Source organism: Xiphophorus maculatus, chromosome 19 (genome assembly GCF_002775205.1).
Source record: "Xiphophorus maculatus strain JP 163 A chromosome 19, X_maculatus-5.0-male, whole genome shotgun sequence".
NCBI lineage: Eukaryota > Metazoa > Chordata > Actinopteri > Cyprinodontiformes > Poeciliidae > Xiphophorus > Xiphophorus maculatus.
The window spans coordinates 13,138,897-13,164,766 of record NC_036461.1 but is presented as its reverse complement, the minus strand read 5'-3'; the positions used below and the strand labels follow the sequence as shown (position 1 = coordinate 13,164,766).

General features: G+C 38.1%; 4 protein-coding genes and 1 non-coding gene across 7 annotated transcripts in view; 1 reads left to right on the top strand and 4 right to left on the bottom strand.

The window, feature by feature from the left end:
* The window catches only part of trappc12 (trafficking protein particle complex 12), a 30,184-nt gene extending 27,388 nt beyond the window's left edge, over positions 1-2,796 (top strand). For both annotated transcript variants that reach the window (XM_023352671.1, XM_023352672.1), the window contains exons 11-12: positions 767-854; positions 1,042-2,796. In XM_023352671.1, coding sequence (XP_023208439.1) covers positions 767-854; positions 1,042-1,284 — 331 coding nt within the window. In that variant the 3' untranslated portion in view covers positions 1,285-2,796. The remainder of the gene's footprint in view (positions 1-766; positions 855-1,041) is intronic.
* A 399-nt stretch (positions 2,797-3,195) lies between these two features.
* On the bottom strand, positions 3,196-6,402 carry adi1 (acireductone dioxygenase 1). Of its 2 annotated transcripts, none has more exons than XM_014468801.2 (4): positions 6,177-6,402; positions 5,905-6,024; positions 4,133-4,312; positions 3,196-3,749 (listed from the first exon to the last, which is right to left on the bottom strand). In XM_014468801.2, the coding sequence occupies exons 1-4, from the start codon at positions 6,348-6,350 to the stop codon at positions 3,579-3,581; spliced, it is 645 nt and encodes a 214-aa protein (XP_014324287.2). In that variant the 5' UTR covers positions 6,351-6,402; the 3' UTR covers positions 3,196-3,578. The 2 variants fall into 2 exon arrangements, with proteins under 2 accessions (XP_014324287.2, XP_023208441.1); XM_023352673.1 differs by lacking the exon at positions 3,196-3,749 and adding an exon at positions 4,642-4,922 and having other exon boundaries at positions 4,222-4,312.
* A 1,371-nt stretch (positions 6,403-7,773) lies between these two features.
* Positions 7,774-17,031, bottom strand: LOC102235552 (kelch-like protein 10). Its single transcript, XM_014468811.1, has 5 exons — positions 16,880-17,031; positions 13,417-13,900; positions 11,107-11,709; positions 10,162-10,311; positions 7,774-8,160 (listed from the first exon to the last, which is right to left on the bottom strand). The coding sequence occupies exons 1-5, from the start codon at positions 17,029-17,031 to the stop codon at positions 7,774-7,776; spliced, it is 1,776 nt and encodes a 591-aa protein (XP_014324297.1).
* A 700-nt stretch (positions 17,032-17,731) lies between these two features.
* Positions 17,732-17,813, bottom strand: trnas-gcu. Its single transcript has one exon. It is a non-coding gene; the product is annotated as a tRNA-Ser (tRNA).
* Positions 17,814-19,421: 1,608 nt separating this feature from the next.
* LOC102222432 (MARCKS-related protein-like) lies at positions 19,422-22,244 on the bottom strand. Its single transcript, XM_005799127.2, has 2 exons — positions 21,901-22,244; positions 19,422-20,823 (listed from the first exon to the last, which is right to left on the bottom strand). Exons 1-2 carry the CDS (start codon positions 21,982-21,984, stop codon positions 20,293-20,295), a joined length of 615 nt encoding a protein of 204 aa, XP_005799184.1. The 5' UTR covers positions 21,985-22,244; the 3' UTR covers positions 19,422-20,292.
* Between the last annotated feature and the right edge of the window lie 3,626 nt (positions 22,245-25,870).

Sequence of the window (25,870 nt, the reverse complement as noted above, 5' to 3'; positions counted from 1 at the left end):
TTTAAAATATTAAAATAAAAATTTAAAATGCTAATTCATCCTCTGGATTACAGTGAAAAAAAACTAGTCTGTGCCGTGTGACCAGCAGGTGGCAGTGTGGATCATGTTGCAAATTAAACGGAATTGGTTAACTAGAATGAAACTCTGAAGTAAGATGCACAAAATTACAGAGTAATTTTTACAGGAATTTATTTGAACTATAGTGATTTGTTTTTTCATGCCAATGGCTGTTATGTGTTTTATGTACCCTGAAATACTAATGGAAGTACGTTAACATCTAAGAGAAATGCAGGGGACAACTACTGTTCTGTAACTCAATCCTGAACTAAAAGAAATTCCATTGTTGGGAAAAACTTGACATTTCATGTTTTACCTGAATATAATTATTATGAATTGGTCAACATGAAATTGTGATAAGAACTTGAGTTTTTTCTTTTGTTTGTTTTGCTTTGTATTTAGACATATTTAAAAAAAAACAACTATACAGATAACTTGATCTAAGTGCCTTCGTGTTAAATTAATTAATCAAGTTCTGCTGTGTTAGCTAGCCTGCAGACCACTGCTCCCCAGAAGCATAATTGTAAAACAGCACTACCTGTGAAAGAGAGATCGATGGTGCTGTCTTTAGTTTGTCTTTAGCCAGCTGATCTGCAGTGTGCAGCAACAAAGTGGACATGGGCAGTGGATGAATAAAACGATTGGCTTTTCTGTTTCTTAATTTGTGAGTATAATATCCGAGTGTAACATATTTCTACCTGTTTTTCAGGGCCTTTGTCTACCTCAGTCAGAATAATTACGCTGAAGCACACGCAACTTTCCTTGAAGTTTTAAAAATTGACCCAAAAAATCCAGTTGTAAGTATAACTATATAAGTATTAGAGTCTACACATTAGAAGCTTTAATTGGTGTGGTTGGATTTTCTGTTTTTTACCCAGGGGAAAATACAACATTTCAAATATCTTTGAAATGTCCAACTAATTTCTATGGAACGGGCTTTTTTTTTTTTTTTTTTTTTGTTTGCTTGTTTTTTTGTTTTTACAGGCAAATAACAACGCTGCAGTGTGTCTCCTCTACTTGGGCCGGCTAAAGGAGTCCTTGGGCCAGCTGGAGGGCCTGGTTCAGCAGGACCCCACCCAGTACCTCCATGAGAGCGTCCTCTTCAACCTGACCACCATGTATGAACTGGAGTCGTCGCGCAGCACGCAGAAGAAGCAGGCGCTGCTGGACGCTGTGGCCTGCAGGGAGGGAGACAGCTTCAATGCGCAGTGCCTCAAATTGGTCTGAGAGGAAGGACAACTGGGAGAGAACTGTGGTGCTGCTGCTGCCCCGTGTTAACGACGGGTACTGCAGCTCTGTGTTCAGAGAGGAACTAAGCCGTCCTCCTGTGGGACAGTAAAACCAATGCTTGCTGTTCAGTTTCAGAGATGTTAAAAGGGGACGTTTGAGATCGGCTTTTATCGCACTAAAGTGGTCCAGCGCTCCTGCCATGTGAGCAGCGACCCAGAAACAGTCCTCACACTTACAGCATTTTGAGACTGAAAGAATTTGTGGTGAATGTGCTTATTTGTTTTGTTGTTTGTGCTGCAGCTCTGCATAAATACTGAGGGAGTGAATGCCTGGGTTCAAGGCAAAAACTAATAATAGTAATAATCCAACTATGTAACACGTGAGCTTTTTAGACCACTTTGAAATCTGGAGTAATGTAAAAAAAATTACATTAGGGTCATGTGAGGGCATCGCTGCATTAATCTGGCTGTATTAATGCAGCCAGATTAATGCTTCTTGTGTTTCACTGATACACAAGAAGACTTGACTTTTAAACCAGCGTTTCTTTTTGTCACTACATACTTCTCTCCTGTGTAAACAGGGTTCCTACCCATATTTCCAGACTTTATGCAGACTCAAAATATTCCGAATCCTCAGTTCTTTTTAAGACAGGTTTTAAAGGTATAAATAATAAAAACTTACATTTCCAAATTGGTCTGGATTTAATGCAGAAGTTTAAACAGAAGACAGAAACAAATGAAACATGGACAGATGGACGGACAAAAATACAAGAAAGACAAGATGAAACACTGAAAGAAGGATGGAAATGCATAATGATGGAGCCGACATACTGGCAAAAAGATGGAAGAATGAATGTATGGTTGAACAGATGGAAGGAAAAGACTCTTAGTGAACAGAATAAGGAACGAGTCTGGTAATATTAATGTTCTTTCCTCACCCAAACCTAAAAAGCCTCTTAAATAAAATGCATCAGTTTTCCAGACTGCTTAGGAACTGTGTGCAAAAAGCTTTTCTACATCCAGACACTGATCAGACTGAACCCTCAGTTTTATCAACTTAAAGTTGTTTCTTTGATGGTTCATTCTGACCTGAATACAGTAATGTTAGGTTTCCTTTAGCTGTGCTCCAACCATCAGGTTGCATGTGTGCAACACGACTCAAAATCTTCTGGATGGATCTGCGCTTAAATTTGAACTAAATCTGGGATAAAGCTTGATCCACATCAGTGATTTTTTTCTCTCTCTCTCTCTCTTTGCCCCGCTGGAATGTGGCTCTCTTTGGGCCCGTCTATTTAAGCCGTCACATGACCCTCTGCTCAAAGATCATTACAGCAAGACCAACCATGAAAACAGCCCCATCTTCTGTAGTCAATTCAAAAAGACACGACAGGCTGCTCTCTAACATCAATAAACACGTTTCCCAAACATTCCTCTCAGTAAATATATTTTAACTGAGAAATTCAAAATTACGAAAAAAAAAAAAATAAAAATAATGTATATGATCAGTGTTCAGAAACTTTTAGTCAGGAGGACGTGTTGTTACACTACAGGAGCTGCTGGCTCACAGTGAGACCAGGCCTGGGCATTATCCTGAGCTTCAGACTCCTTAAACTTTTTAATGCAGCTACTACAGGACTACCACTAGATTTCATCACTCCCGCAGTGAAAATTAACAAGCCCCTCAGATTGCATCGGTTTCATTCCCACTGAATGGAAATGTAAAAAATATTCAAAACCCAAAGTTGTACATATCTGAAGTGTTGTCTGAATTACCTTATCGATTTGTTTTGCTTTTTCTTCTGCTGTTGTCTTTATGTTTATCATATTTATGTATAAAAAGAGCTGTTTTATCCTGAATAAATCTATTGTGTCACAGTAACATGCTGGAATTAATAAAAATAGAATAAAAGACATTAGCAGCAGATTTATTTCTAGTGTAATAAAAATGTACATTGATTTGACATGAACGCCATTTTGTTTATTTTCTGAGCTTGGAATTAGAAATTAGACTCATGCTTTATTTATTACAAATGAAGGCACTCATCTTTTGTTGCTGGCAAAGAAGTCACCTTTTAGTGAAATTACTTCAAACTTCTTCACCTCAAACCCAGGTAAAATAAAAAGCATAAGTATCTAAAGAAACTAATAAGTAACCCCTTAAAAAGCACTATGCAATCTTTTAAACAGTACAGCACAAATGAGTAATCTGATGCCTTCCACTTGAAGATCTCATTCATCACAAATTATCAGTGTACGTCTTTCCTCATCAGTCTTCTTATGAACCTGCTGAGGTCAAACTGAAGGAGGTGGTTTTAGTGTATTAGTTGGGAGGGAATCTGCAGCCTTTAAGGATCCCTGCAGCGAGGCCACATATTTCTGCCGGATGTCGAAGTCATCTGCCGGCCGGTTGTAGGCCTTCCACACCGGCTCCCCGACAAACAGCCGCATGGCTTTGGTGAAGTTCTGCAGAAAAAAAACATTCTCAGAAAAGCCTGACTGACGTCCCAGTTTATTGTCTACATAAACAAAACTGCATGTCATCAACAACTTATCCAGTTCACACATATTAATTAGGTTCTGTGTAATGATTAAGGGAAATCGTCAAAAACACGCTAGCAAACATGTACTTAGAACTTTGGACAAATGCCTCTGTTGGCTACGGCTTCAAGACGCCTCCTTCAGGTGTCGTTTTGGTCCATTCTTCAAACCCTGAAGGTTTTGTAGGCCTCTTCTATAAACTCTAATCTTTAGTTCTTTCAGTAAATTTCTGACTCATTTAATGCTTTTGCCCGCTTTGTATATTACTAAATTATTGAGTTATCAGGTGTGTTAAATCTGCGATGTACCGTCTCATCCAGGGTGAAGCGGTGGTAGATGCCTGCCGGCAGGGTGATCAAGTCTCCCTTTTTCATGGCGATTCGGATCCATCGGTCCTCCTTGTCCCGGACATCAAAGTAGGCCTGCCCGTCCAGGATGTAGCGGATCTCATCATCCAAATGTAAATGCTCCTCATAGAACATCTTCAGCTGAAGCATAAGGTATAGTAGTAGAATTAGTATTTGAGACAATAGTAGTGCTACTAATGATGCTGCCTACATATGTCTATATCAGTAAGAATTGCAGTATGTATTGCCAGAGGGTTTGCCACCCATCCTGTTGGAAAAATGATCTAAGTTTATTAAAATTATGAGTTTGTATGTTTTCATATTATTATTCTTTTGTGTTTCTTCTTTGATCCCTTTTCTTTTATGGCACATTATTAGCTGTTCTTTGGATGTTTGCTTGAAGATTAGAAACCCTACACGCTCTTCTTGTTTTATCAATGTTTGTTTGGAGATTAGAAATGCTCACTCACTCTTCTGGTGTTATCAAACTGCCTGTCTTAGACGAGTCAGCTTTGTGTATTGTAATAGTGTCCCAGGACATCCTGTGGCAGAGTTCTCTGATGAAACTATCTGGGTGACTATGTGAAGCAAGCCAACCCTCTTTTCCTTGACGTGATAATAAAAAGCAGCTGAGAGGTGAGAGCCGGTGGAGTTGATGCCAGACAGTTGTTTGACTGCGGTTCTCCGTGTCTGGCTTCTCTCCCCTCTTCGGCAAAAGAGTAACTTGTGTCTCTGGTTGATTCCTTGCAGGCTGGGAACGAAAATAGACCCAACACATCCAAACTCATTACTAAAGCACATATAAAAACCTGCAAGCTTTAAAATAACCTGTTTCAATATGTGAGTTTGTCTTTGTGTTCCTTAGTAGTACTGTCAAATTTCTTCACAGCTTCTATTGATTTCTTTTTTTGTTTGTTCGCTTGGTTCCATGAAGATACTGATGCGGGTCTTTTCAGAATTTTTCATTGTTGAAGTGCCACTTTCAGCAGCGGGTTTGGGATTATTAAAAGAGTCGAGATTATGGATTGATGGATTGATTGACAAGCCTGAAGAAATATTAAGCTAAGAATGCTGGATCACTTATTCTCCCATTAATTAATAATGTTAGAAAGAAATTAAATATGTGGTCAATTTAATATTCTGATTTTTTTTCTGAATATAATGTATATTTATTCCTTTATTTTGTTTTTCATTTAAAAGAAGCAAATACAGTAAATACTACTTCAAATCTATAAAATATACAGATAGGTGTAATGCATAGAGGTTTTGAGCCAAATATGATTTAAACCCCAATCTCCGGTTAGGCTTTTAAGGATTTTAATATTAAATGTTTATAACATACTTATTTCAACAACTTATGTTGTCCACTCATGTTCAAAAAGAACATTTAAATTTTTTGTATCTGTAAAGATGAATTAAACTTTGAAAAATAAATCTGGAATATGGTCATAACTCATGCATTAAGAGAGAGCATAAATAAATATGACATTAAAAAATACAATTAACTGCAGTTTACTGGTGTAGTTAAGTATGATTGAAAAGTTGTTGATTTCTTCTGCTTGCAGGGCTTCGACTACAATGTCTTATCGATATCTTTGTCCTTATTACAACAAATCCTGCTAAATGTCATTACATCTCCTAATTGCCCATCCTGATGGAGTACTCAAAAGTTGTACTCAAGAAATTGCACAACTTCCAAAATATCTTTAGACAAGTGGAAGTAAAAGAGTTACCTTTTCCTCATAGTTGGGTAGTCTGTCCCTTTCAATTGTAATAATGTCCATGTAGGAGTATCCTTGCTCTTTGCGGATCTTTTCCAGCTCTGGATCTGTTTCATAGGTATCGGCGTTCAGCTGCAGGGACACAGTAAGCAAACGCAGAGCTGCTCAGAACGGTTTGATTTGTGTAATTAAGACGCTGTGAGAGATAAAGTGGCTGCATGATTATGAGGGATGCACTTCTGTCTACTGGTGTCGAGCAGCAGCTGAGGAATGCGTGTATTTACTTTCCAGTAGAAAACTCCGAGCTTCCTCAATTCGTCCAGGGAGACGGACTGATTCGGGTTCAGTCTATGGGGCTTCCTCTGGTCCTCGTCCGAGCAGTTCATGTACCAGGCTTCTAAACCCATACTAAACGAAGGAGATCTGCGATAGATCCTTGATATCTGACAAATGTGCATTTAGGACTAAAACTCATGTGACTGACGCAGTACTGCGTCTGCTTTTTCTTCTTTTTTTTATTTTTATGGCGGTTGGCAAACAGCTTATAGGTGCATTACCGCCACCTTCCAGATTGGAGTATGAATCAGACGTTTACCTATTATAATCTCCCCATAATGCCCGTTCTTCTTAGAAAACAAAAAAAAAAACTGCTAAAAACTACATCCCCAGATGATCTCTGAAATAATTCCCTAATATCTAATTTATTTTTATCCCTACTTAAATTTCTAAGTAACACCTCTCTTTCCTGAACATATTTATTACATTCTAAAAAAAAATTGTTGGACTGTTTCTGATTTTCCACAATAGTTACAACAACCTTTACTATACTTATTAATTATTTTAAGACTAATCCTGTATGTCCAAATCTTATTCTAGATATAACATCTTTTTCTTTTTTAATTCTATTACATTTCCTTAATTCTCCAACTTTTTTGGATACTATAATAAAACCTAGCATTGCCTCCTCTATCCTACTGTTTTTGACATTTCTTCTTGATATACATTTTAATAATATTCTTTACCTCATTTTCACTTATTTTAATCAACAATATTCTTTTTTGCAGCACTCTTAGCAAAACTATCAGCCAAGTCATTTCCTACCACACCAATGTGGGCAGGAATCCAAACTAGTTTAACATAAGAACCATAATTTTTAATCCTAAATATTGAGTGATTTATATCCAATATAATGCACTACTTGAATCAACTGACGCAGTACGTCTTGTTGTCACGGATTAAACCAATCACAGTGAGATGTCCCGCCCAGTTGTCTTTGATCGATCCAATCACAGAATGAACAAATGCTACGTTCAATTATATCTGAAAAGTCAGTATTACATAACTCTGACAAGGAGCAATATAACTGAATTTATCTTCAGATGTGAACATGTACTATTTCCATATTCACTACATAATTAAAATTAGAAATTCAGACATTTGGTCAATTTAATATTAATTTCACTCAAAACGTCACTTCTAAGTGTAGAAGCGTATGTTTAAGGGGCGGAACATAAAGCTGCATATGAAATCAGTGTGTCAGGGTTTAAAATAAAAGTCCCACCAACTAAGAGCATTCATATCATCAGTATATGTAAGCCTCTGACCTCAATTGCATTTATGAACTTAGTCTGATTCAGATGTTACAAGTACAACCACATGGTATACAAAATAAAAACAAGGTATACTTTCTCAGTTATGAATTAACAACAACACAGAGACAAAAATGGCCTGTTTTAAAGACCTTTGAAACAAACACACTTATACAAATATTCATGTAAAAAGAAATCAATACTACACAACTGTAGTTTAATGCTCTGAGTGGTTTATTAATTGAGTAATGTATTTGTGCTTGTCGTAGTTAATGGCACTGGAAATGATGAATCAATGTCCAGCTTCCATCTCTTCCTCCTCTTCCTCTTCTTCCTCCTCTTCTCCCTCCTCCTCCTCATCCTCCAGCAGAGCATCACGAGAGACCATGTAATCAGCCATGTTTGGGAGTCCGGTTATCACGCAGCAGCTAAGGGCGCTACGGAAGATTTCCATGTCGCAGGCCTCAGTCCACACATCTGTTAGGTTGTTGTAACACTCAACGTTGTAGCAAGTGGTATAGCCATTGAAGCCCCCAACAACAAAGAGCCTATCTTCAATCACTTCAATGCCAAAGTTGCTGCGGGTGGTAATCATGGATCCCACGTTCATCCAGAGATTAGTCTCAGGGTTGTAGGCCTCAGCAGTGCGCAGACGCCTGTTGCCATCAAAGCCACCAACCTGTTAGAGAGAAGGAAAGTGTGCCGGTTCAGGTCTTCAAGCAAGTTAGTACCTCATTAAATACCAGGATACACAAGGAACAGCAGTATAAAAAAAGCAACAACTAAGACCAAAAATACACACAATCTGAAATTCTAAATTTAGTAGGTTTTGATATTAAGATGAGCAACTCAACCCAAGTAATTGCTTTGCCATGGTCATTGGCTTAGGTCTGGATTTTGTTGATAAATTCAAGGGCATATCTTTAAAAGGATTAATAATCATTTAGCAATGAAAAAAGAATGAAATAACATTGGGAGATTGGACAGAGTTTAATTCTTTGTCAAGAAAAACATTTGTCTGAAAAATTGAGATGTTTCCAAGATTACTGGCATGGTACAGTAATCCCACAGGAGGTGGCTCAGTGAGAGAGAGGATGAATTATGATCTGGGACTTTTGTCCTTTTAGGGAGCTTCAGTTTGTGCATGGTCGTCACACCACGGATAATACAGACCATACAGGTAATACAGTAATCGTCCCTCTTGACTGAGGGTCCCAGTGTTTTCTGTGTTCACCATTTTAACAGGGCAGCAAGGCACGTTACCACATCCATCAGAAAAGTTACTTCTTCCAGGAGAATACCCTCGTTTTAAGCCATCCTACCTGTTCTCCTGATCCAAATCCCACTAAAAACATTTTAAGGTCTGGGTTTACATAAACAGACATTAGTTCCTTAAAAAAGCTTTTACAGTGATAAACAAGAAAATTGGGTCTACTCACCGCTGACTTCTTTTTAACCCATTTATTCTCATTCTCTATTTTTCAAACTCCCTAAATCTATATATTAGTTTGTCTTTTGCCCCTGTTTCTTTCATTTAAATTCTGAGGTTCTATTTACCACGCTGGATCATACCAGGGTTTTTTCCTGCTGATCCTTAAAATTTTTATGACGAGTGTATATCAGCATTATACGATAGCTTTGTAAAACTTTTTACAGGGGTGCCATGGTGTTTTATTTGCAAAGGACACAACTAATGTCAGAAAAACAAACACCTAAAAAAGGTCCAAGCAATGCACAACATAGGCAAGAAAGATTTTAGTTATTTTCTTTTATTTCAGATTTCAGTCACAGCTGCAGAATATTGATAACATTGTTTATTATATTAACATAATTTTATAATTACCTTTTGTCCAATAGATTTAAAGGTTTTTGCATATAAAAGTACAATTTAATTAACATAGACTCGAAGAATCTAAAACGGAACGTCAAATTTTACCCCTTCAGTTTTTGCACACAGCATGACATGATAAAGCAACACTACAAAATTAATTTATCTCCTGTTGTTCACTTCAGATACTTCCTGACATACTCTTGTAATGTTTTGAAATTTTTAATTGTGAACTTAATGACATAATATTTCTCCCAAACATTAGATCTAGAAGACAACATCTCATGCATGTGGTAAATACCAAATGTTACCACAACACCACTAGTTAATTAAAGTACTAGTTATGATGAAGGCAAATATCTGATTTGTCATATTACTTTGATTGCTTGGAGAAAAGCTAACTTCATTATTGAGTGCAATTCTGCATGTTGGTTTTGACTCGACAAGCAGTGCACACACAGACAGCGATCTACATCCCAGAACATTTATATCGCTTTACCCCCATCAAAGTCTTGAGGTCCTGTGATTGAGACCCGTTCATTATTGATCCCTGCTCAAAACTAAAGGAGATAGTTTCAGTGGCTCCAAGACTCTGGACCTCACTTCTCTGACTTTCAGGCCAGCTAAAAACTTTTTTTTTTAAATCTGCTTTTTTTTAAAGTTACTTTGTGTATTCTTTTATTCTGCTTGTTGATTTTTATCTTAAAAAGCACTGTATAAGTAAAGTTTTACTTACTTACTTACCCTCCCTGCATCTGATCAGATTAGAAACAAGCAATGATGGAAGCCCTCACACATTGTAAGTGAGGTTTCAACATCTATCTGTGCTTCAGCACTGTTTCCTGTACTTACTGCAAAAACATGACCTGCATAAGCAATGACTCCTATTCCACTGCGCCGGCTGTTCATGGGGGCAATCAGTGTCCACTGGTTGGTCTCTGGGGTGTAAAATTCAGCTGTCTGCAGGCACTCTGTTCCATTGAATCCCCCACAAATATAAATCTAAAAAAATAAATAAAATAGTCTTAAAGGATCTAACTGTTTATATCACAGACATCATGAAAGTATGTAGTGAAATTTCTTCTTTTTTTTTTTTTAAAGTCACGAGTTGGGCTTTTGCTTTTTACTTTTTTTTTTTTTTTTAAATGACAGGATAGTAATTGATTGTAACTTTTTGGGCATAAGGATACTTGGTCATACAGCAATGACATGATTGCCAGGAGTTTCCTTCAGCTCTTACACCTCTTTGCAAACCAGCTACAAGGGCTTCAGTGTCAGCAGAACAATCAAATCATCTTTTGAAAGGAACTCTTCTAGGAGGTACGTGAAACGTTGTCGCAGCTTTCAACACAAGCATAAAAGCAGTGCCCCCTTTATAGTGCCTTTGCCAAAGTACAAGTATGTAAAATATTCAGCTCTATTCATCATATTTTCTATTGATCATATTTTCTGTAATCTGCTGAAGGAAAGCATCCCCACAGAATAATGCTGCGACCACTATATTTTACCATTTGGATATTCTTGCTTAGGGAGAGGCGCTGTGTACATTTTCTGCCAAATATGGCATTTTTTGTACTGGCCAAAAAGGTTTTTTGTTTTTGTTGTTTTTTTTGTTTGTTTGTTTGATTTTTTTTTTTTCAATTTTTCAATTTTTTTTCAATTTTGTTAGGTTATATTAACCAGTTGAACAATTCAATTTGTATTCTGAAATTTTCTTGGCAGTTTGGTTCCATTTATGTTTTTAAGCCTTTAATTACCACAGTAGTTTCAAAATAGCACAAAACTCAGTTGACCCACCTTATTGTGAAGAGTGGTGCAGCTTGCATCACTCCTTTGCTCGTGCATGGGAGCAATCAAGTTCCACTGGTTTGTCTCCGGCTTATAGAACTCTGCTGTGTTCAGTCGCCCGTGTCCATTATAACCTCCCATGGCGTAAATACACCCATTCAGCACAGTCACACTCACGTAGCAGCGCCTGTGGTGCATGGGAGCCACCTCATGCCAGGTGTATGCAATGGGGTCAAACTTGCGAACGCTGTTGAAATGCTCCACCCTGTTGAAACCTCCGATGCAATAGACGTAGCCATTGAGGAAGGCGGCACCATGATAGGCACAAGGCCGCTCAAGGTTGTTGCCAACATTGGTCCAGCGGTCATAACGAACATCATATGCCTCAATGGCATTGGTTGGATCTCCACCACTCCACCCACCGATGGCTAGTAGGATAGTATTAGGCCGACGAGGGCGACCGAAGTTGCTGGTCAAATGGGTTCTAAATAATATAAGTTGACTCATGGTTCCCATTGCTTCAGACAGGAGGCCCACACAATGTTTTTTCACCAGCACATTTGGCAGCAGCTTGTCTTTGAAATATTCTATATTGAACAGGGCCAGTCGGATCTAGACAGAGATGACAGGAGAAAATGTATTTCTCTGCATTTTTCTGAATCTCATAAATGGTTGCAACATGTTCACCAAAGGTTTTTCAGCACTGTGTTTTGTTTTTCACAGTGTGTGAAAAACTACAGATCCTTTACAAAAAATCCTCAAAAGGAAATGTATACATATATTTAAATTTACATTTATATAAATGTATAAATTTTAGGCATAGTTAAATGGCATCCTTATAACAAAATGTATTATTCTAATTGAACTATTTTTGTCGTTTTTATGACTTAAAGCAAACTAAAAATGTCTATGTCAATGGTAGTAGTTTCTGCAGTTGCACGTGAAAAACTGTTTGATTCTGTCTTTCAAATGGACTTCTAGTTCTGTGAATCCACTATGTTAAATAGGGCACACTTGAATGCAAAGAGTACCGGTAGTTCTTGTCTAAGGGAAGCATGCTTCACAAAGTGCCATCAAGTTGCTTGCTAATTTGACTTTTGTCACACATTTATGCTGTACTTACGAAGTAAAGAAGCCAGAAGCCCATTAAAATGCTGTCTACATCGTTTTAAACTGTGTGATTGTGAGCGTGAGTGGGAATAAAAATAGCAACAGGTATTTTGTTCCATATAACACAGTAAGTAGGAGTGTAACAGGTAAACCTTTTATGGATGCAAATTCGACTAAAACCCCACCTGTTTAGGATTGTATTTGAAACGTAATCAATTACAAATTTATTGATGGAACCTGACTTAATGTCGTGTTTTGATTGTTGATTCTATGTTGCATTGTGTTTTTGTGTTTGATATGATGTAAAGCACTTTGAAATGCCTTGCTGCTGAAATGTGCTATACAAATAAAATTTGATTGATTGATTGATAAAAATAAACTGCCCATGTGTAGGACTACTGCTTGGTGATGCTTTTAAAGAAATTTGTTACCATTGCATTTGTTTTATGTTGTCTGCTTTTGATTTATTTGTATTCTTAATGTATACTGTATGTTTAAATATAGAAAATGTATCATTTTAAATTCTTAATGTGTTACTATCAAATATCATAGATTTACAACAAAAGCAGTATGAAGAAAATAATACTAATAGTTAAGAGGTTAGTTTTTAAAGTTTCAATTGAAACATGTACAAATGACAACTATCATGGGAATCCAACGAAAAATGTATTTTTTTACTAAAATTTACTTTTTTACTGCTTTAGATATATAATGAAAATAATACACGGTACCTTTTTTCAACAAGTTTCCTGCAAAATCAATGTCATAAAAGTTTTTGATCATTATACAAGTTAATTGTTGTTGCTTTTTTAAATATCTGAAGATTATTATCTTCAAATAATGTTTGATTTAATTAAATTATTATATTTACTGTCTTTAGGGTGTTTTTTTTTTCTGTTGACATTATTTTTTATTTTGCAGTATCAAAACAAGCTGTATATCTTGAAGAACTTCATTCAAACTTTGTCTTCCCACCTTGGGGGAGGTAATGTACACACTTTGAGTTAAAATTATTTACTAAAACTTGCTATAGTCAATTTCTGTAAAAAGTGTTTTAGCAATATACTGTTAAATGTACTCCAGTAAACTCAGCAAACTTCCTAATTAATTTTTTTTGCTCTGCTTTCATAGCACAGCCTGAATAACATTGGCAAAGAAATAACGAAATAATAAACATGTGAGTATTTAAACTCAATCTAATGACTACACCTTAGTCATGAGAAGTTGGAAGTATGACTCTCGCTCTGGAAGATCATGAGAAGTCCACTTCAAAAGGGCCTCATACACCTTATTTTCCTTTGTCACATTCAGGTTATCTTTTTCTATGATCTCAGCTAGCTCGTTTGCAGAGAGCTGCAGGAACTCATCACACAAAACAATCTCCTCAAAGTGTTGCAGGATGTATTCAAAGGCATTCCAACGCAGCTCAGTGTGCACACAGATTGTTGCGTACCTCCAGATGCCGATGCAGTTGTCTGGCCTCATGAGACGCTTGAGGAACAGGCAGCAGACATGCACTACCTCATGCACATTCAGCTGATCTGCTGCTTGAAGAAGCTCTTGCACGTTAGCCTCAGTGACAGTGAGAGAGTTTGTGTATGCATAGTCGAGGATGAGCCGCATCATTGCAGATGATATTCCTGGTATGTGAAACACCTTTTGTTCTGCGCTGGACCATCGTGTGAAGAGAGCACTGAGGAGGAAGCACATCATAGAGTTTCATTAAGACACAACCATGTTTTATTTAATATTATACATATGTTCCACTCCATAACTTCTGTAAAAAGGTTAAAACTGATTAGAGTTTACCTACTTCTGACTTACTGTAAAGTCTGCAGTGAAAATTTCTAAAACATAAAATAGAGCTATTGAGCTGATTGTAATTATTTTCTCTTAAGTACAATATGGTAACAATCTATCAATGAAACTAATTGTGTTTATATATGACAAAGTCTTAACATTTATTTTGCTTTTAGACAGAAGCAAAATAGTTTTTATGTCTCTTCAGACATACCTGGCATGTTTTGACGTTTTACTTCTGTCTTAGTCAGAGCAGGTGTCACAGCTTTTGTTGAAGACGGAAGTAGAACGTCGAAACATGTTAGGTATGTCTGAAGAGACATTAAAAATAAAGAAAGAAACTTTAAACTTTGGGAACAATGTAGCTCTGTAAGACCACTTGTTTAAAAAGATATGGAGTAAAAGGTTTGATAAACCAAGTTTATGACAGGGAATCGATCTGAAAATGGGTAAGCTTAATATAGCCATTCAGTTTCTGAATGGCTATATTATAGATATATACATTAAGATATGTAAAATATATAATTCCATGATCATCCTTGACCTTTTTCACTTTTCACAAAGAGCTGCATTGACAAATATACTCATGTAAATATCTTGTCAATTAAAAATATTGTATAGGTGGGTGTCGCATGGCTCAGTGGCTAGACTGGCTGTCTAACTGAAATGCATCACCGTTTATTTTTTATCTGTACAAAAACTCTCAAATGTACTACTAGTAGAAAAAGAAACTTATTGGAACATAAATGAATATGCATATGAAATGCTGATATAAGTACAGTCGCTTTAAAAAATATTAACTCCCTTTTTGTAATTTTGCAACAATTACAATCCCGCCCCATTGTCAAAGTGAAAAATTATTTCTACAAAATAATGACAAGTACAAAAGTAACATAAAATATGTTATTGTATAAATATTAACTCAGTTTAAAATGACTGACCTAATTCAAAAAAGGTCCAGCCATTTGCTGCTAGTTGTCTCACAGTGAATGGAATGGAGAACACCTGAGTGCTGTGACTGTGTCGCAGGTGATTGTAGCATAAAGACACTCATTTCTGGACATTAGTTCAATAATTAATCAATAACCATTACTTCCATTAAAGCATGAAGACCAAAGTAAACTCCAAGCAAATTACAGAAAAGGTTATTGAAAAATATAAGTCAGTTTAGTTCCATCAAAAAGAAATGGAAGCAATATGGTACGTCCATATTGCCATCCTCCCAAAAAATGAGTGACCGTGCAAGAAGGAAACTAGTGAGAAAGGCCACCAAGACACATCTGACAACATTGAAGGAGTTTATCAGCTGAGATGGGAGAGACTCTGCTTATAACTGTTGAATGAAAAAGCCACTGTTGAAGAAAACTCATATCAAGGCTCATATCATAAAATTTACCAAAAGGCATATAGGAGACTCAATGGTCAAGTGGAAAAAAGTCTTTTGTTCTGACAGGACCAAAAAGGAGCTTTTTAGCATTCAAACAAGACACTATGTTTGGAGGACACCCAAAACCATACATCACCTCCACTGTGAAACATGGCAGTGGCAGAATTATGTTGTGGGGATGCTTCTCTACAGCAAACCCTGGGAAGCTCTTAATGGTAGAAGATTAAAAAAAAGCGATCTGGAGGATTAAACACCAAATGTTCAGTACTTGTATAACACTTTAAGAAGTCCAGAAGTACTCCATACTTCAATCATTCACCCATTCACTCAAACTCACAATTGATGGTTGTTAGCTCACATCAATATAGCTAATGACCAATTGACGTTGTTAGCTACCAACTGATGGTAGCTACCAACTGATGGTAGCTAACAACCAATTGAAGTCATTAGCTACCATCAATTGGTAGTTAGCTATCATCAGTTGGTAGCTAATGACATCAATTGGTTGTTAGCAACCATCAGTTGGTAGCTAACAATGTTAATTGGTCATTAGCTACCAATTGTTGGTAGCTAATGACCATCAATTGGTAGTTAACTACCATCAATTGGTAGCTAACTACCAACTGACGGTAGCTAAGCATCAATTGGTAGCTAACGACAATCAATTGGTCGTTGGCTAACAGTGAGGCTGTCCTGGGACAGAAGCAAGGCTGTGAATACTTTTTATAGGCTCTGTACAACACAGGACTGTACATGACTTCTTGAAAATGCTGTGTACCAAACCTCTTGTCTCTCTCCATTCCTACAAATGTCTTCTTCTTTCTCCAATGCCAGCATCCTGCCACTAATATCAAATTGTTCAAATCAAGCATCACAGAAATATGTTCAGTCAAGTGAGGCCTCATCAGCCTTACTCGGATGAAATGCTTCATGTGCTGTTAAATTAGTCCCGCTTTCATTTACCACTATTAAAAATTAGGTTTGTGGTTTTAATGTTGTGTTTTAGTCAATGGTTACTAGTTAATGTGGATGTGACTAAAGTATTTGAAGTCAAAACGAGTTGATGAACTAACATCCAAAGGAAATTAGCATTATGGTGATTGCTTTTAGTGATGTTATGAAAAACATTTATGCTAAACAGGAGATAGTCGCAAAACTCTAATATTTATGTTTCTAAATACTAGAGTTTCTAAATATTTATGTTGCATGTTTCTAATATTTATGTCTTTCTTACAATGTTTTACAATTAAATTATGTGACTTTCCCTCTGGGATTAAGAAAGTATATTAATTCATTCACTCATTCATACTTGTAAAACTGCCCTTTTGTTCTCTTTGGTTCGCCTTTCACACATGATTCAACAATACCTTTCAGTTTACTCATTATGACTACCGATTATCACCTTAAATCCTCAACTAAAAACAAAATATAGTATCTTTACCTGTTTATAAAAACACAGAAAGTAATCCAGTTTGACCAACTCACCAAAAATATGGGGTGCAGTTACAGAGGATGATCTTGTGAACTGGAAACTCCACTCCCTCAGCTATGATTATGGCGTCAGTTAATTTCCCCTCCAGGCGGAGTTGGTCACTCAAGCTGCGTGGCTTTTCTGTAGTCTGGACTTGTTCATTCATTTTTAACTCTGAAAAAAAAAATTATTTGTTTGCTCTGACTTTGTTTTTGCTTCCACTCACTCAGCTTAGGAAGAGTGGAATTCTGGACATACTGCTTTGTTATCACCGAGTCTTTAGAACGGTAGCTCCATACATCACAATGACTCAGAAACTGCTGATTCCATTGTTTATTTTTAAAACGTATTTAGCTTGTAATAGGTGCTTGCTACAAATGTGCTAATTTCATTATATCAAATTTGATTATAGTTCTGTTCCACAGAGACAAAACACAATGATAATAACAATACTGCCTTGGAATTAATGGTGGGGAGAATAGATTTTGCAGTTTGCTTACTATTTCGATGTTTGCTTTTTTTTTTGTAGGGTTAAAGGTGAATGTGCCTAAAGTTCATACATATAGATCGACATTTTGTTTCCTTAAACTATTTTGTACAGGTATTTAAATTGTAACTGGCCCCGAAATCAATTTTGTTTTTTTTCCTGATAAACTGTCTAATAATTTATGGTTCTATCTTATATTTCTGGAACTAATTTGTTCTATGCTATCTAATATTTTTTAAGGTTGGTATGACTGAGGAAGATAACTCTGAACCAAGGTATTTCCCAGAGTAGTAAATGGTTTATTAATGTTTACCATGATCACATGTTAGGAGTTCGATAAGAAACGCATAACGTTATTCAAAGAATGTAGAAAACGTTTCGACGAGGATGGGATTCGAACCCACGCGTGCAGAGCACAATGAATTAGCAGTCCATCGCCTTAACCACTCGGCCACCTCGTCTGACAAAATCACATCTGTAACGTGTCCGAATTTTTCCAAACTGCAACAGAGTTGCATCACTAATATTTGGTTGTGCATATAATGTCTTGATTAAACACGTGAGGTGTTTTACACAGCTCTGTGCCATTCGGGAGAAATTGCAAAAACAAAGTGAACGTTACGGTGCAGTTCTTGTTTACCCCACCAGGTGGAGCCAAAGACTGACTCTTTGACGAGCTTCAGGGATGTTTACGCATGACTTGTTAATTTATTTCAGTTAGTCAGTTTAAAAAGCAAAACTAATCAATCCAGTCCAGCTCTATTCTCGAAGCTATTCACATTAGAGCTGAATGGCTTCATCCACAGGAATTAGTACGTGTTTCAAGCCTTTCTTTATTGTAATTTTTTATAAAAGTGCTCATACATAACAAAATTCTGTTTTGGAAAATTTAGAAATTGTGTAAGATTAATTTTTAAAAATTATATTTGAACAAACATTTCAAGCTTTCAAATAGCATGTCAATTTTTATGCTCTCAATACTTGAATAGGCCTCCTTTTACACTGTATTACTGTGTTAATGCAGCTTGGGAAAGAGTTGGTCCACCTCTGACTGATGCATTGAGGAACCCCCCGTTTCTTTGTCAGCAGCCTTCATGTGCATTGCTGGATATTGTGTCTCATTTTCCTCTTCAAAATGTTCCATAGATTATCTGTGGTTTACAAGGTCAGGTGACTTTTCTGGCCCACTAGTACCGTGGTCATTAAACCAAGTGTTGATATTTTGTAGGCTCCAAGACACATGGTTCAGAGAGACAAGGATGTGGTACTGTAAGGTCCTCATAAACCACAAGAGGAAAACAAGCAGATGGCATGGTTCCTCAACCATGAAACATGGTTCCTCACATTATGTGTTGTGAAGTTTCCACAAGGAAACTTCACAACCTCAAGCAACTTGAATTGTGTACATCTCCACTTTATCTCCATACTCTGGGACTCTGTTTTGCATAAGTAATGGAAAATTACATTCATCTGAAAACTGGGACAGTGGGCCACAGAGAAACACTGCCCTCCCAATTTTCTCCTTGGCTCCAGTAAAACATTTGTTATTCTCTCTGGTTCAGAAATAGCTTCACACACCCAATCTGAGAGTACAGGTCTGTGTGATGGCGCTCTTGAAGACTTCTGGTCCACGCCTTTTGAACCCACCACTCAAACTTATGAATGGGCTTTGCCTCACAATCCTCTCAAAGGATTGCTTGAAAGGCTGCTGTTATCCCTTTAGATTATTTTCTACCTCATTTTCCTTCCATATAACTTTCCATCAATATGCTTTTATAGACCACACTCTGAACGAGCCTCTAACAATGTCTTTTTGTGGCTTACCCTCTTCTTTCAGGGTGTTAGAAAAGTGTCAAGTCAGCAGTCTTGCCTACACTTTAAATATATCATCTTAGGAGTACAAATTTTGTTGAATTAGCACTTCTCTGTGCTGATATTCACTCACAAGATTCATTTTCAGAATGTATTGTGCAACATACTCCAGAATATGTCTTTCTATCCTGGAAAAATTTTAGCGACCATCCTAGCCAGTGTATGTGTGTTTAGAGTGTTAAATCACAAGGCAGAAGTCAGAGAGAGGGGATTGAACATTTATTTTTACCCTTATTAAAAGTTACAATAAAACCATTAACATCTTCAAACAATAGCAAAATAAAAAGAACCAAGAATGTTGGCCAAAACATATTTACAGAGACAGTTTGCAGATAAAAAGCTCACATTTGTACACAACCCAACCCACCCCCCCTCCCCCACGAATTATAAACTCTGAAATGTGAACACTGCAATGCTCGAGAAGCTTGAACGTGGTTTTAGCCAGAAAAAAAAAAAAAAGCACGAACAAAGACATAGCTCATTTCCAATCTCCCCTCCTGGATTATCACTTTTCTATACATGACAAAATACTTGGAATTCAGAGGGAGGGGGTAAAGCATAGGAATGTAAAATCTAAAAATTAATCAGATCATTTGAAAGATTTATGTGTCCATATAACAGTCTTTTAGAGTGAGAGAGATGGTCTGCTCCAGCTCTGCAAACAGTGGAAATTTTTTTTTTAGATCCCAAAAGAAAGAAATTGATGTTATAGGGTAGCCACGCTGTTAAAAAAAAAAGATGCTTTTTCCATGAATTGGGAAAAATAAGTCAGTATTCCTAATTCGCTCTGCGTCCAAGCCGTTAACTTTGCCACTCGCCAGTCCCTGTGTGTACCATGAGGGGGAGGGTGGAGAGACGCAAGCTGACGCGTTCATCATGAGAGGGCCCGGTGAGATTCCGTCTGTCGAAGAACTAATAAAAGGCAGTGAACTGGTGGTTGAATCAGCAAACGTGATATATCCTTTGTCGTCTTCTTTTGTAGTTTTGTTTATAACTTTGAGAACGTGGCACAAGTCTCTCATATATATATTTATATACTTTAATCTTGGAAAATCAGTTCTGGTGCAGTCACTCTGCTTTGGCCTCACCCTCAGAGGCTGCAGGTGTTGTGCCCTCAGCGGGGGCAGCTGCCTCCTCGGCAGGGGCAGCATCTGTTGGTGGGGCCTCTTCTGCAGCCTTGGTTGCCTCGCCCTCAGCTGCAGGGGCAGCGGCGGCCTCGCCCTCTTTGGCCTCTTCAGCCGGCGTCTCCTCTTTGGTCTCCTTGGCCGTGTGGCCGTTCTCCTCTGGCTTGTCCTCGGTTGTGGGAGAGGTGGCCTCCTCCTTGCCCTCCTCGCTGCCCTTCTTGCTCTTCTTCAGTGAGATGCCCTTGAACTTGAAGGAATTCTTCAGAGAGAACTTCTTCTTCTTCTTGGCATCCTTGCTGGCCTCGCCCTCCGCCTTGGAAGCCTCGCCCTCGGTGGCTGGAGCGGCCTCAATGGCGTCCCCTGCGCCGGCCTCACCCTCCTTGGCTGGTTCGGCAGTTCCATTTCCATCGGCAGTGGCCACTTCACCATCGGGTTTGGCAGAAACATCGCCGTTGGTCTTCACGTGGCCGTTCTCCTGCAGAGGGACCAAAACCAAACTGCATGAGTCATAAAATTATTAAGTTTAAAAGAGATGAATGGCTGAGAATATTTCTTGACCAGCACATAAAAATATGCAGCGCTAAACGTTGCGCTGCAAATAGAGAGAGAGCCTGTCACGTCGGTGATAGAGGGCTTTGCTGTTGCATGCAAGACACTGAACGGACACAGGGGGGCAGCAGTGCGTCATGAAAACGTCACCATGGAGCGCAAGTTTGGGAACAAAGGAATTCCCACCAAAGCTGGTTGCTGCTCTCATCCAAAAACTGAATCGACACGGTGAGCTCTTATCCCAGATAGTTGCAGCAGATAAAACCTTCTATTAAACAATATATTTAAATATATATAAAGAGAGAGTGGGCCACCGCATAGCACAACCGGGAAATGATTTTAAAATGTAGAATCTAATCTGGTGCTGAATCTTGTCATTTTAATCATGACTGAACAGTTGCTTTCGATAAAGTTTTCAAATAAAGCTATATAAACTACGGGTTTGAGACAAGCTTGAAAGTATGCGGCTTTGGGGGAAAGGGGGTTTGATCTGGCGCCTCTTCGCGCTTTGTTTGCAAGTCCGCAAAATGCGCCTCCAGCAGAGCGCATTTGCATCATTTGCACCGCTGCGCCTCGCATCCTTTGTTCGACACTAAAAGCCGCAGTCTCACCCAAAACCACCGAGTCATGAGAGAGAACACGCAGCAAACGCCAATTTCGACAAGAATCGGAGACGTTTAAAGTCAGTTCCCTGGTATAAAGCCCCCCTCCCCACACACACACACACACACACACCCGCAGACAGAATTAACAAAGACTTGAGCTGGGTGCGCGCTAAGCGGGAACGCGCGAGACTAACTCGACAGTTTATCTGTTGCCATTATTTTGAAATTCGGTATCATTTGTTTCCCCAAACAGAATTCTAAGTGGGGGTTTAGTCTGAAGGGGAAACCGGGCGCAGGAGTGGCTCTGAGCCCCACGGTGGCACCCATGCTGCCAGTGGGCGTTGGGTTGCCATGTGGCTCCCCGCTGATGCGCCTCCATCTGGGCCTCTTTCACTCACCTGGCCGTTGGCTTTGGCAGCAGCAGGGTCGGCGGAGGCCTTCCCCTCCACCTCCACTCCACCCTTGGACAACTGGGCTCCCATTGTCTTTTTCCTTCGCAACAAAAATGAAAAAGAAAACTCGAAAAAGAAAAAAACCCGAGGAGGCTTTTAGAGATAAAAGAAAATCCAACTCCGGGATGGATTAAAAAAAAAGGTCAGGCCCCGGGGTGGTGTAAAAAAATCCTATCGGATCTCCTTTTTTTCCCCCCTCAGAAGATGCAGAATTAGAAGACCCCCCTCTCTGTGTGTTTGAGTGCGAAGCCCACGGCGGCTGAGCTCAAATTAAAGGATGGCAGGCAGGCAGCCTGTGTGTACTTCAACCGCGCCTCAAAAATCGACCGGAGTCTCCTCCTCCGGGCGTGGCAGCCGAGCGTTGTCCAATCTGCAGCGAGAGGACGGGCCTGATAACAGCTGCTCCACCAGAGGACCTGCAAGACTTTGTTTTGGACTGCTGAAGACATTCGGAAACTTATAAATGTTTGGTGCCAAAGACGTTTAAAAGAATTTAAATAAAATCAGTAGACCCATTGAGAAACTGAGAGTAGATAACACAAATCTAAATTCTACCATTTTATTAGGAATCCTTGCTTTTCCTTCCTACTTTAAATAAAATACACTTATTCCTGCTTAGTATCTATTTCTAACAGTTTCATTGGAAAAGTTCTCTACGCATATAGAATACCAATTAAAGAAACAATATTCTATTCAAAAGTTGATTTATTTCACACCGTTCATTCAGTAAATTTAGATGATTATGTTTTACATCGAATGAAACTCACAATCAATTTATCTGAAAATATTAATATTATACAAGACCAATATGTAATATTGCTACCATGTTATGGTTATTATGCAGTGCAGAGAGACTTTTCAGTTGGCAGACAAACAGGTCAAATAAATGTTTTTTTTTAATAGTCATATCTGTATTATTTTTATTTTTATTATTTTTTTTATTTTCTGAGAAATAATATACAGATGTTTTGCATGAGCTTAAAGTCATACTAACGCAAATTAATAAACACAAAGTGATTTAGGTATATTACTGTGTAATCAATAATGTATTATAATGCCTTTTTTAATTTCATTGCAAACATAGATTAACCTTTTACTAATAGCTAACACTACATTAATTTTCTTTACGCTGTAGTAAAAGGATACTCATATTCTATGAGAAAGAAACATTTTAACGGCCTTCACCAGATTTTAAGTGACAGGATCAGCTTTCTGACAGTAAACTGGTTACATAACATCAAGCACTTGGAGATGGCAGAGAAACTCCGTTTGTCACCGACACAGACGGGGAGACAGACTGTCAGACAGTAACAACATCTTCTCAGCCAGGCAAATACCAGAACAGTAGATTGTGTTTGCCTGTTTTTTGGGGAGCCCACATTTTGATGTAGTCTTCCTTGTCACACCATGCTTCAAGCTTAAAGAGCTTGTCATTCTCCACTTTGCTCTTTATCCAACAAGAACCAATTGTTTTCCCACAAATAAAACCCTGCGGGAATGTTGCATTGTCTTGCAAGACCTACTCATTTCCCCTTTCTTCTGAGTCATATTTTTGGTACATCCATCTCCCTCCATCTCTTGTCCCTTCGTCCCTGACAGCATACACATCTCCCCACCACATGCGCACATCAGCATGTCACAGCCATGGTATGTGAGGCATGCAAAGCCACGCAGAGAACAGTCTCCAGCCCATTCAGCGGTTGAATGTACCCCGAGGGCTTTAAATTTGACTCCCCCACCACTATCACTATATACATTCCCCCTGAACTGAGTCAGTAAAACGAATCACACCAAGCATTTTGGAAGCCCCATTCTCACCGTCTCAAGCTTGGTTTGACATTCTTTGCAGGTCTCAGATGAGGACTCCTGGGTTGACTCTGGGGATGTCTGTATGCTAAGGTGAGTTTCAAATGATTCAACCCAGGCTGATCAGAGTTAAGTTCACAAGTCTGTGCTATTCAGACACTTGCAGAGATGCTATCATATACTCTGAGCTATTGGGACCCACTGTAAGGATTTTAGAACTATCTAAAATTTGGAACTCACCAACTATCATCCTGGTTTTGGTGAGAACGTGAGCAGCAGGGTTTGGGATCAGCTGCAACTGTCTCATTGATTTTTTAGGAGGACTTATTGCAGTAATAAATGCAGCTAAAGATAAAAGCACATATAAGTTTATTACAATATCATGATAATAGAACTTTGGAGGACTAGGGCAATGTTTTTAATTCAGAGCAATTATTACAATCCAACAACATACCTGAAAGTTGGTCAAGCGATATCAAGGTAAAAATGTGATTATAGGAAAACAATCTAAGAAAAAATATTTTACTGTAAAACCATATCAGTGCACCACACAAGTGCGATGTCCATCTTGTGCAAACGAAAAAGACTTACCTTTACAATTTGAAGCATTTAACATGGCCACAGTAACTTTCCTTTGACCGAGAAACATCTTGCATCATTCGCAAAGTGTGTTGTCATGGTTGACAGGTAAACAGTGCACAACAAACCTCAATGACTGTTTGAGGCCTGTGTTAATAAAGCCAGTGTATTAAAAGAATACAACGTTGTACATTTATAGCATTGAAGACATAAAATATTTCATGAAGGGGATCTCCTGTCTTCAAATCTACTTGTAAAGGAAATATTTCCAAAAAGAGAACAAGTTATGTTCTGTGAAAAGACATACTTTGCATAGCTGACAACACCTTCCCAACTGCATAGCATGGGGGTGGCAGCATCATGCTGTGTGGGTGTTTTTGCTGTAGAAGGACAGACTTTATTGTGTTTTTTTTTGCAACAAACCTCTGTGGCCTTCACAGAACAACTTTGTACAGAGAATGATTTATACACAGGTGAACTTTATTTAATAACACCATTTCTGATAGATACAAATACATGCAAAAAAGTTCAGTTTTTAAGTTGTAAATAATTAGCAACACCATACATAATTTTCTTATTACTTCACAACTATGTGCCATTTTACCATTTTAAATCACAAGAAAATTACAGTGAGATTTATTTGTAAATTCAAAGGGTTTGACTAATGTATATATACTTTTACAAAAAAGTATATCTAAAGAGCTTTTTTCATTATTACGTACATTTTTGGCACAAACATTATGGATATTTCAAGTGCAGAATATCTTAAGAAATAACTCAAATACTTGCTGTGGAACTTCCTGTGTCCTCTTGCTTGTTAATTTCTTTCATATTGAGCATGATGCTGCTTCTCCTCTTCACACTCTTCCTTCGCCTTCCCTCTGAGCAACTCAATGCCCCCATTTGTGCAGTTGCCCATTTTTCATGCTCTTACACAGGATGAGCCCTCAAACGCTCAGTAAAAAGCCTCCATTGTCCAAGTCTCAAGGAGCCCACTGATGAGCATCCCAAGTAGAAGAGAAGTAGGGGGGTTAAGAGCAAAGAGAAGTGGAATGAGGGAATCAGAAATGTCAAAAGGTTTCTTTTGACACAGCAAGGACAAATGTTCAGACAGTCACCTTGAGCAGATTGCAAAAGTGCACCAGCGTGATGATTATGGTAATTTCCCAAATTTGCTCTGTTTGGAAGTAGATCATGCATATAATCACTAAAAAAAGTGCAAGATGTTTCCTGTGTGCTTTTAAATGACACTCTCAAAAGGTGGTACATTTGTTTCACAGCTTAGTGGAAACCCCCCCCTATAAAATCCTGAGGCATGTCAGTATTACACGACAAGTTACACCAATAACACTACTTAATACTATTTTATTTTTTTTTGCTCAAACTGCTGTATCCTCTGAGTGGGCTGAGTCTAGAAAACCTTAAATCAAGAGGTTTTCTTTTGGGATTTTGGGCTTAAGACATTATTGCAGACAACGATCTTATACATCCACCCCTCTTCCTTTTCGTCCTACTGTCATTTATGTACAAA